Source organism: Octopus bimaculoides, chromosome 11 (genome assembly GCF_001194135.2).
Source record: "Octopus bimaculoides isolate UCB-OBI-ISO-001 chromosome 11, ASM119413v2, whole genome shotgun sequence".
Lineage (NCBI taxonomy): Eukaryota > Metazoa > Mollusca > Cephalopoda > Octopoda > Octopodidae > Octopus > Octopus bimaculoides.
Genome location: NC_068991.1, coordinates 7,364,445 through 7,375,732, shown reverse-complemented (window position 1 = coordinate 7,375,732; position 11,288 = coordinate 7,364,445). Strand labels below are relative to the sequence as shown.

Genomic DNA, 11,288 nt, shown 5'->3' with positions numbered 1-11,288 from the left:
CAGGAAGTCCCACTCACCCTCTCCTCAGGCCTTCCCAGGAAGTCCAATTCGCCCCTCCCCTCGTACGTTTTAGGAGCTTGCTTTGTAACCATGTGATTTCAGGTTCAGTCTCACTGCGCCAAGATGTCATGCAGTGGGACTGAGCCCAGAAGCAAACTTCTTAATACACAACCATACTTGCGCTTGTGGTCACTCCTAGAAGGTTTGGAGGTGATGTACAGGAAGTATATATTAGAAAAAATAATAAGGTACTCAGATATCTGGATGGTTGTACATTTAACAGGTTTTTATAAATTAGCGCTTGCATCTATTCTTGTAGTGTGTGTACCCTTTGCCTAAAGGCTATGTGACGGTTATATCAATACCTTACTTCAGTCTGGAAGATGTCATTGGCCTCTATACCACTGCTAGAAAAATGGAATTCCTTAAGTTTGGAAGAAACAAGTGAATCATTATCTGGAAGCAAGTTAATGTCTTGAGGCACCTTGGGAAGTGTCTTCTACTATAGCCTCAGGCTGACCAAAGCCTTGTGAGCTGATTCAGTAGACGGAAACTGAAAGAAGCCTGTCGTATACATATATATATATATATATGTGTGTGTGTGTGTGTCTGACTGAAATAATTACAATAGAATACCTCAGGAGCAACAGAAGTAGCTATAGAGGCAAAAGCTAAGCTTGGGTGACAGAAGTTGCAGTAAAATATGAAAATCTAACCTCTCAGAGAATCTGAAAAGGAACCAGCATATGTGTACTATTTTATGGCTCCTTCATCTGAACACTAATCAAAAAACTTGAGATTACCATGAGACGGTACCTACACATATATGGTTCATGCCATTGTGAATATTCCAAAGAAATAATGTGCAAAAAACACCAGAAAGTATCAGACTACATTAAAGGAAAGAAAATTCCACCTTGTTAGAAAATTAAGAACTTGTAGGATACATGTATGGCTATGTGTCTAAGAAGAATGTTCAGTCCCACTGCATGGTACCTTGCAACAAGTCTTATAAAATAGAAACTGAAAAAACTTGCCATAGATACGTCTGTTTGCATATAATCTTGTCTTGATTATGTGATTGTTACAAATGAGCATCATCATACAAGTGAAACGTTTGTTTCTGGTCTTCCATCAAAAACATGAGGAATTATTACCTTGCTCGGAAAGAGGAAGGCTGGTGACAGATGAGCACCTGGCCATAGGAGAACTTGCCTCAACAAATGTCTGACCCATGCAATCATTAAACCATGGATATAAATAGCTTTAAGACAAATGACACATGAATTTGCATGTTTCTCCTAATATCTGCATCTTTCCAGTTCTAGAACATGAACCACTGGTAACAAAGACCTGAGGTATGACTTCTCAAATGGCTGGAAATAGCAGCCAAAAATTACCTCAGGTCTCACCTTAAAGAGAAAAAAAGGCATAGTGGATAATGCATTCTAAAAAGATAAAGGAGAATGGTCTCCACTCAACCAGAACTGTTCAGCACTATTACGTGCAAGCATGAATGTGTGGTTAAGCTCACTTTCCAATGTGGTTCTTGGTTCAGTCTCACAATATGGCACCTTGGGCAAGTGTCAACTTAAGCTCCAGGCTGCCTTGTGAGTGAATTTGGTACACAGAAGTTCATTATTAATGTCCCAATAACTTAACAGTTTGGCAAAAGCAATTGATAGACTAAGTACCAGACCTTAAAACCCTTCAATGCAGTGCCCCAGGATAGTCACTGTCCATTGACTGAAACAAAAGATAAAGGTATACTCAAAGTGGTAATAAAACAATAGCCAACAATTTTATAATTAACAAACAAGTCCTGGGGTCGATTTGCTCAACTAGAGGTGGTGCTGCAGCACAGCCGCAGTCAAATGACTGAAAAGAGTAAACGAAAAATTCTTGATTCAGTAATTTGATTATTTGACCATTAGTGCAGAAAGTACACAAGCGGCCCTCAATTCGATTTGGACAGGCCTGTCTGAAATTAACCATGTTTATATGTAGGAAAATGGAATGTGAAAGTGATTAACAATAGGATCAACATATTAGTGTAGAGTATAAACATGAAGGCAAATGATATTGGAGAATTTAAATTATTGTACTTGATGGCATAAAGGACACGACAATTTAGTGTCACATATGCAAAGAAAACCTTTATAGTGCATTATTACTTATAAGGTGGTCCAACTTCATTTCTGTAGAAGCAGGAAACATTTATTAAACTTCCTATTAGTCAACAGTTCATAGCAACTACTCTAGTACAAGTGTTGCACTGACCACAAGATGAAAATAGTTTCCCCAATGCTCCTTAATAACAAGCTTAGTGTCATTTGTTTGCTGTTGGGAAAGGCATCCGGCTGTAGAAGCTGACACTTGATCTCTATACAAACCTGTAACTTGCTGGATCCTGGAGAAACCATTCAACCCGTGACAGAATGCAAAATATGCAGGTAGTTACATGCATGATACAAATTTTAAGATCATGCACATGTAGAATCCAGAACTCTAGTTTAATAACAGAAGTACGAGAACATCAGGTTAAGATATATCATAGTTCAGTGCAATTCAAGCAGTAGCTAACCTAATGCAGATCAAATATCAAGAGAATTTGTGCACTAAGCACCTTCCCTCCCTATTTTCTCACCAATATTTATATCCATCACTGAAAGCCAAACTCTATATATTCAGTTCCACTGTACAAGTGTCTTCCACAATCATCTTGAGTTGATCAATAACTTGTAAGCCAAATTGGCATCGATGTAACAAAACTTCCAAGATAAGCAACAGAATATACAAAGGATTTCCATTTTTACCAAGTGGAATCCTATTTAACTTCTGTAGTTAGAACCACACATTCTAATATTGTCTACATACCAGCTTGAAACCATCTAAAAAGTCTATATCTGAGAGGGACATTTTGCTTGCATTACAGCGTTTTTAAGATCTGGTTTCATTACCCAGAATATATCAATAACATAGTTAAAAGCCGTATAGATTGTTTACAACTGAAATTAACCAAAACAATAACTATACACAATCATTACTAAATAGAGGATGCAACTGAGATCTTCTCAGTTGCATCGAAAACTTCAAGTCAACAATATGGATAAAAAGACAAAAAATAAATTAACATCTGTATTTATCTATGAAATATGCCATATAGAAATAGCACATTGGAATGAAAAGAACGCACATATTATTAAAGATAGTTCACTCCACTTTATTTCATCAGACAATGTTTGAAACGTTCTGTTAAAGTTCGTGTTCACACTGTCCAACATTATTTATTCCTGTATTGTACCTTTCTCGGAAACATAAATGCCATCCAAGAACTTTCTTATATCTTTTTCTTTCACTGATGTTGACTGTTGGATGAGGGCAGCTGATCTGGAAACCAACTCGATATCATTTCCTTCTAAGACGAATTCATCCTTTTGCGCCGTCGATACGGAAAAGAGAACACCAGGTAACATTTCCACATGCCGGGCAAATTTCTCTCCAAGGAAATTTCTTATTTCAACGGCATTACCATTATTCAATACCACAACGTTAATTGGGAAATGGGCATAGACAGACCTCATCTTGTAACGGAACCCTTTAGTAACACCTTTGATCATATTTTCAATATGAGTGCAAACAGTGCGCACAGCGGCCAATTCTTTCCTCTTACCGAAGTATTTTTCGACTTTGACGAGGTTCTTCCTAGGCAGAGTAATTGTGATGAAAAGGTGTCGGAAGTTGCGATACAGGGTTCCGCGAGGACCAGTAACTGTTACACGCCTTGAACTAACTTTTACTGTCACTCCCTCCGGCACGTTCACAGTTTGGTCAGCGTAAATCGTCTTCATTTTTATTTATTCTAAAATAGAATGAAAAACAAAACAATAAAAGCAACCACAAAATATATTATCGTATGATTAATTGATATTAATTAAAATTAAAATCTAACTAGTAATTATACTGTCATCAACTCATTTTGTGTTTAACCCTTTCGTGACCAACCTGGCTGAAACTGGCTCTGGTTCTGTATTATAAATGTCTTGTTTTCAGAAGCTCTGAATTAAAATCTTCCACCAAACCTTAGTCACAATTTATGTTCCTAACACTGGCTTAATGATAAACACAGAGGATCTCAAAATAAATACAGTAACGAAAGGGTTAAATAGGCAAAAATAAAAAAACGGTACTATCCAAACTGAATATCGATCAAAATAAAGTTTTGCAATAATTCAAGAGGTTGACAACGAAAGAAAGTTAAATGGTAATATCCGTGGGAAATATCACACAGCATAGAGTTCATGCAGGTCAATTGAGATTTGCACGAATTATGAGTGTCAGGCAGGACACATTTATTATTAGATGTAAGATTGGAAGAAGCAACAGACGAAGTCGAGTTTAATTAACTGCTTACAGTTTTTAAAACTTGCCTGTTCAAGCCACATTTTATAAAAGACAAACCGATTATCAACATACGACACATCACTGAAGAAAATATAGTAACATCTTTAACAAAATTGTAATCAAATTCTTTTTCTGTGAATTAGCAATATAAAATGGCGCACATGGAATTTCGTGGAGTGATTAAACTTTGAAACAGTAATAACTCAATATTTAGCAGGATTGTGGCTACTTACACAGCTTTAATAAAATCTACCATACGTTACCAACATTACGGAATAAGAAAAATTGACAATAATATGAAGTAATTAACGAATTTAAATAAAAATTGATGTGAGATGATTGCACCTACCTGCCCGACGGAGCACCGTACGACTAAAAGGAAGAGACGTCGTTGGCACGTGTGAGACTTTCATATGAAAACGAGGCTCTGCCAAAAAAAATCACTATAAATCGTTTATTTTTTACTTCTCTTTTAAAAATTTATATTTTATAATTCGTTTTATTATTTATAAAATTAAATTAAATGTATTCATGACGAAAATTTGAATGAAATTAAATTATAATTTACGCAACTCTCGCTGAAATATTATTATCTCCCTTTCATGTAGCTTTCCCGGAACTTTCGATTTTTCATTCATTTGTCTTCTTTTAATGCAACAATAACAAATATTTTACTACAAACCATGGCAGCAAGCGATATTACAAAATTAGATCTATATTCACTCCTTCAAATAGATGAAACAGCCACTAAGAAAGAGGTATGGCTTTATTCTTAACCTGTCTACAGAAATTGTACGATTTGAGGGGAAATAGTAAACAAATGTCATTTGCAGTTCCATTCATATCGGGAATAATTAGAAGGAATAACGGAAATTATAAACATTTACGATATTACTTTCACTTCCCGGATAAACTTAAATGAAATATTTGGTCAATCTTCTATTATTTGGTAACCTTAGCTCTATGGAGCGATTTGCTAATATTTTAGCTTGAAACTGAGGAAGTTTGCGAAAATATTTACAACCTTCGAATTCAAATTTAAATGTTCCAGCTTATCGACAAAATGCGGTATTAGTAGCAAGGATTTTGAACTTGTATGTAGTCTTACTGGATTATACAATCAGAGAAGATGTTTACTTTTTTGTTTCGGGTTTTAATAAAGTATTTTTTAAAGTGGATCTGTGATGGAAAGAAATAGTGGATAATGTTTGGTGCAAAGAAAGGATGGCGCCAGTCAAGTTTCGCTCCTTTTTAAACATTGTTTTCAGACTTAATTGTTATAAATATTGCGTTAATTGGTAAGATTTACCGATATTTCAAGTTAAAGAGTGACTCTTTTAATAAATATGACTAAACTAAGTTTCAGAGGAAGACCGACAAGCAATAAAGGTTTGAATGGAATTTTACTTGTACATAACGTTTATTTGTTCTTTTATTTTTCCCCCCAGATTATTTCAGCGTACAGAAAAAAAGCTCTGAAATGCCATCCTGATAAAAATCCAGACAATGCAAATGCAGGTGAGAAATCCATTTGGAAAAATTCTTTGTAGTCCAAATTGTAATAATGATTTATACATTTTAAAATAACAAACTGTTATGACGTGGATATACACGTCTGGTGTAAAATATTATTACACAAATAAATAGTTGGTTGTGGTTATGTAAAAATAACCTATTGCTGACTCAGTGGACACAACAGTATTGGATTCTAAACTGATGTTATCAAACAGTAATCTAATATGTGTGTTCCTAGCTCAGTGCAGAGCAGAAAATTTTTGAGATTGCACCATCAGCAGACTTATTTACACAATAGGTAAATTGACAGCAAGGATTTTTTGCTTGCCAAAGCCAGTCTCTCAAAGGATTTCATTATGATAGCTCTTACTGCAACAGGAAAGTGGTCATTCGTTTAAGGATGAGAAGAATAAATCAATAATCTGATACAACCTGAGATTGGTGCTTTTTTGATGGATAAATTGTTGTTTAGCTCCAGGTCTACCTTGATCAATCGGAGCCTTTCTAGCTGTGACCATCCTCTCTTTTTGTTCATCAGATTACTTTCTCCACTTTAGTCGTCCTTATTTAAGACAGTATGGCATGGAGAGAGATTTAGATGCTATTTCAAGCAGATCAAATACGTTTTAGTAAGCACTCTACTAATCATCCATAGATGCTATTCTCATTTAACATAAAACAATAGCACAAATGTCTAAGTTAACAGGAGCATACAACTTCTGCTAACACAAATGAAAATATTTCAAGAACAAGAAATTCCTAATATGTGATGGCTGAGGAAGCAGGTTGACAGAATCATTAGCATGCCTGGCAAAATGCTTCGTAGCATTTCATTCATTTTGATGTTCTGAGTTCAAATTCTGTTGAGGTCTACTTTGCCTTTCATCCTTTTGGGGTTGATAAAGTAAGTACCAGCTGAACACTGGAGTTGATGGAATCAACTTACCCACTTCCCCAAAATTGCTGGCTTTGTGCCAAAATTTGAAATCAATATTACTGTGATTTTTTTTTTTCTTTCTCTTCTTATATTCTAGCACTAGAGTTTCAGCAGTTATCCAAGGCTCTTGAAGTTTTAACCGATACATCAGCAAAGGTAAGTTTTCAGTGTGTTTGTGCAAAACTGATTGGCTCCCGTGCCAGTGCCGCCTGACTGGTTCTCATGCTGGTGGCATGTAAAAGGCATCATTTGAGTGTGGTCAATGCCAGTATCGCCTGACTGGCCCTCGTGCCAGTGGCATGTTAAAGGCAACCACTACACTCTGAGTTGTTGGCGTTAGGAAGGGCATCCAGATGTAGAAACTTTGCCAGATCAGATTGGAGCCTAGTGCAAGCCCCTGGCTTGCCAGTCCTCAGTCAAACCGTCAAACTCATGCCAACATGGAAAGCAGACGTTAAATGATGATGATGTTGGTGACATAGTGAGAATTCCATCCATCCATTTTCTCAGCCCATCATTCCTGAGTGGCTCTTGGCAGAGGGAAAATAGCAAAACCATTGTACTACACCTTGACAATTTTTGATATCTTGGCATCTGAAGCAACTGGAGATAATAGTTTCACCAAAAGAACCGGCTAATGCAAGCAAAAATAAATATTGAAAAAAACATTTGGGCATATGACAGTTTAACATAATAGCAACATGTGAATGTATAGAGAGAGAGAGAGAGAGATGGATGTATCAACTGACACACACATATCTATATAGTGTGGGTAACATGATTGAAAAGACAACTGTTCAGTGTTTCATCTTATTGTTTATAAATATGCTTTTGATTTTTTATGTTTTTATACTTGAATGACTATTTTATTTCACAATTAAATATATAAAATATTTTCTATCAGGCAGCGTATGACAAGATATGGCGAGCTAAAAAAGCTGCCATAGTAAGAAATAAAGAACTTGATAGTAAACGGAGAAAACTCAAAGAAGGTAAATAGTTTTAAACTGATGTCTTATACTTTGTTATATAAAAACATATGTATTTTAACGTGTAACATGTATCTGTACCTGCCTCTCTATCATACTCTAACCTCTCATAATCTGACATATATTAGAGGATACTTGCCCAATGTACCACACAGTAGGACTGAACCCAAGACTGCATGATTGGTAACAAGCTCCTTAACCACACACCCACACTTGCACCTGTCAAATAGTAGGCTGCTATGATCAGAAATCATTGTTATATTTTTGGACTATTTAGGGTTTCATTCATATTTGATAGCTTGCAATCTAAATGAATATATTAGATTTGTTTTGAATGCTTAGTTAATAATTAACATGTTGTATATAGTGGTTGGCTTTTAAAGTTATTGCTTAATAATCATTGTAAATTCTATGTTAAATTCTCATCAAAATCTCAAAGCTGTAAGATAATGCATGATTAATTTAAAACAATGTGAATAAAAAAAAAAAAGCATTAATTTTAACAAAGTAATGTTAATGCTAAGAGGTTAAACAACTGCCCCAGAATAAAAGGAGAAAAATCATTCCAAAATATTAAACATTTATTCTTGTCATCAACGTAAAGTTCCATATTTTTTATATTTTCAAGACTTAGAAGCCCGAGAAAATGCCTATGAGCAACAAAGAGCTAAAGAAGCAGCGTCGTATATAAATTTACAAGCTGAGGTGAGGAATATGACTTTTTTCCTAAAAACTATTGTAACCTCTTTATTTATTGGTGGGTAATGGGAAATTGGACATCAAAAATAGGCTTTTAAATAAATAGCCTTTACACAGTAATAAAATGAGGAAGATGATTTTGCTGGATATGATGAGACATTTTGCATTGCTGATTTGATGCTGACTTATATGAAAGTTTTGTTTGATTACTAGAAATATTTTGATTTATGAATGTGAATTGTGAAAATTAAGAAGACTAACAGCACCTGAATGAATTTGATTAAAAAATGAAGAATGATAGATATTTGTTATGAACCTTAAACTGATGATTCAATTTTTTTCCTGTATTGTTTTGCAGATTGAACGTTTACAGAAAGAAGGTTCTAAATTATTGGCTGAAGAACAAGAATATCTAAACGAACAAATGAGGCAGGAAAAAATGAATGAGGAAGAGTCAAAACCCAAGACAAATCAAAGTAATTAGTAATGTATTTCTTTATATATTATCATCATCATCGTTTAACATCCACTTTCCATGCTAGCATGGGTTGGACGATTTGACTGAGGACTGGCGAACCAGATGGCTGTATCAGGCTCCAATCTGATTTGGCAGAGTTTCTACAGCTGGATGCCCTTCCTAACGCCAACCACTCCAAGAGTGTAGTGGGTGCTTTTACGTGCCACCGATCATCATCATCATTGTTTAATGTCTGTCTTCCATACTGGCATGGGTTGGATGGTTTGATAGGAGCCAGCCAGGGTGAAGACACCAGGCTACTGTGTCTGTTTTGATATGGTTTATATGGCTGGATGCCCTTTCTAACACCAACCACACTACAGAGTGAACTGAGTGCTTTTTACATGGCACCAGCACAGTTTTGGCTAGAATCCACAGTCTGTTTTGGCTAGAATCCACAGTCTGTTTTGGCTTGGTTTCTACAACCGAATGCCTTTCCTAATGCCAATCACTTTACAGAGTGTACTGGCTGCTTTTTACATGGTACCATCACCAGTGCTTTTTATGTTGCCATGGAATAATGCCAATAATATATCCAATGTTAAAAGAAATGCTCAAAGTATATGTATTTCAAGAAAAAAAATGTTAGTGTTCAGATATAAAGAAATCTGTCTATGAAAGTAAGGTATGTACATTGTTTCATAAATCTAAAGTATTACCATATAAGCCACAATATTTTATACTTGATTTTAACTGAAAAATAACTGGGATGTGAAACTATGAAGAAGAAAAAAAATGTACAAAAATAAATACTAATTAGGCGTACAATTTATTCATGAATATTTATGAGTAATTATCTATCATGTTTCACTTTCTGTATTTATGGTATTATTTGTTGTATTAAATGACTATGTCTCCATTGTATTTTTCAAAAATAGTCTACAAGTATTACATTAGTGAAGCGGAGTTACCAATTTATAAGTATAGTTAGCTATGTATGGACATGTAACTATAAGTTACATGTGAGCTTATATAGTTATCATTTAGTCGCTTGTATTGTTGCTATGTCATGAACTATTTCCTTATATCATTTATATGTAGATTATATTTCTTTTTGTGTTTAGCTTCATCAGAGCTTCTTCCCCGATTAAAGGTAATTTAATTTTAAATCTATTTGACTATTTTTGAAGAAAAACATGTTTGTAATTATATATGTAATATTTGTAACTTTTACTGTTGAGTTAACCGTGAATGTGACTGGTATTAACTGTAGTTTGTAGCATGCCATAAATTTAGGTTGATATTTTCTGATTCGAGGGAAAGCAACTCAGTCTATTTGCTTGTTTCTTGTAAGTTCTCATCAAATTGCATTGTTTGGTTGACAGCTAAGTGCAGTTAAGGTGACCTGTTTTAGACATGGTTGCAGATGTGTTTTTCCTATCAAATTCCCGAGAGAAAAGCTTTAAGATACAATTCTATTTTTTTGGTCATTTGCATCAATCCAATGAAGCAATATGCATTCTGTTTCTCCAGAATAAGAAACTATCAAATAGAGGAGGTCAGAGCAACTCATTCACCAATATGTCACAATGTTATCAACTCTGATTCCTCTGCAAATAAAATGAGAAAGTCTGTTTGGTGACTGAAGTGTACTTCAAATAATTTGAGAAACTGGAAGGAATCTGAAACTGTCTTGATTAAATATAGCATAAATTATTTCTTTTTCTCAAAGATCAAATGGAAATCCAAGAAAGGAGATATTTCAAATGGTGGCTATACAGCAGATATTTTGGAGGAATTGTTTTCTAAGGTAAGATCTTCAAATATACATTTAGATTCTGAAGAGTAGCTTCAATCACATTATTCATATTTTTGTAGGTTTCTCGAATTAAATTTTCAGATGCTTATGACTGTCTTTAAATGCCATTGTAATTCTGTTTCTTTGAAGTATGGGGAAGTTACTGCCCTGGTTGTATCAAGTAAGAAAAATGGCAGTGGAATTGTGGAGTTCAAGTCCCTGACTATGGCTGTAAGTTAAAATAAATATTTTTGATAAGTTTATTGTTATATTTTGGATTACACATTTTATTTTGTATTCTACAGACTTAGTCACTCTGACAGGTCTTCACCATTTTCTCCTCTTTTCCGACTGGAGTAGCCATGTATCTCTTAGACTGCTAGACACTGTTCGTGCTGTCGCCATCGACCGATCGGTATCCTCGCCCGCGCCGACGCTACGCCGAGCTCTCCGACTCGAAGGCATGTCCTTGCCTCTCCTTTCTGCCGA

At 35.0% G+C, this 11,288-nt stretch overlaps 2 protein-coding genes across 2 annotated transcripts in view; one reads left to right on the top strand and one right to left on the bottom strand.

Moving 5' to 3' along the window:
* Positions 1-3,199: 3,199 nt before the first annotated feature.
* LOC106874890 (60S ribosomal protein L9) lies at positions 3,200-4,853 on the bottom strand. Its single transcript, XM_014922801.2, has 2 exons — positions 4,754-4,853; positions 3,200-3,862 (listed from the first exon to the last, which is right to left on the bottom strand). Exon 2 carries the CDS (start codon positions 3,849-3,851, stop codon positions 3,288-3,290), a length of 564 nt encoding a protein of 187 aa, XP_014778287.1. The 5' UTR covers positions 3,852-3,862; positions 4,754-4,853; the 3' UTR covers positions 3,200-3,287.
* Positions 4,854-5,013: 160 nt separating this feature from the next.
* Positions 5,014-11,288, top strand: part of LOC106874876 (dnaJ homolog subfamily C member 17) — an 8,011-nt gene continuing 1,736 nt past the window's right edge. The window contains exons 1-9 of the mRNA XM_052971461.1: positions 5,014-5,162; positions 5,853-5,922; positions 6,954-7,012; positions 7,761-7,848; positions 8,474-8,550; positions 8,903-9,020; positions 10,126-10,154; positions 10,734-10,811; positions 10,950-11,030. Of these exons, the coding sequence (XP_052827421.1) occupies positions 5,088-5,162; positions 5,853-5,922; positions 6,954-7,012; positions 7,761-7,848; positions 8,474-8,550; positions 8,903-9,020; positions 10,126-10,154; positions 10,734-10,811; positions 10,950-11,030 (675 nt within the window). The 5' untranslated portion in view covers positions 5,014-5,087. The remainder of the gene's footprint in view (positions 5,163-5,852; positions 5,923-6,953; positions 7,013-7,760; positions 7,849-8,473; positions 8,551-8,902; positions 9,021-10,125; positions 10,155-10,733; positions 10,812-10,949; positions 11,031-11,288) is intronic.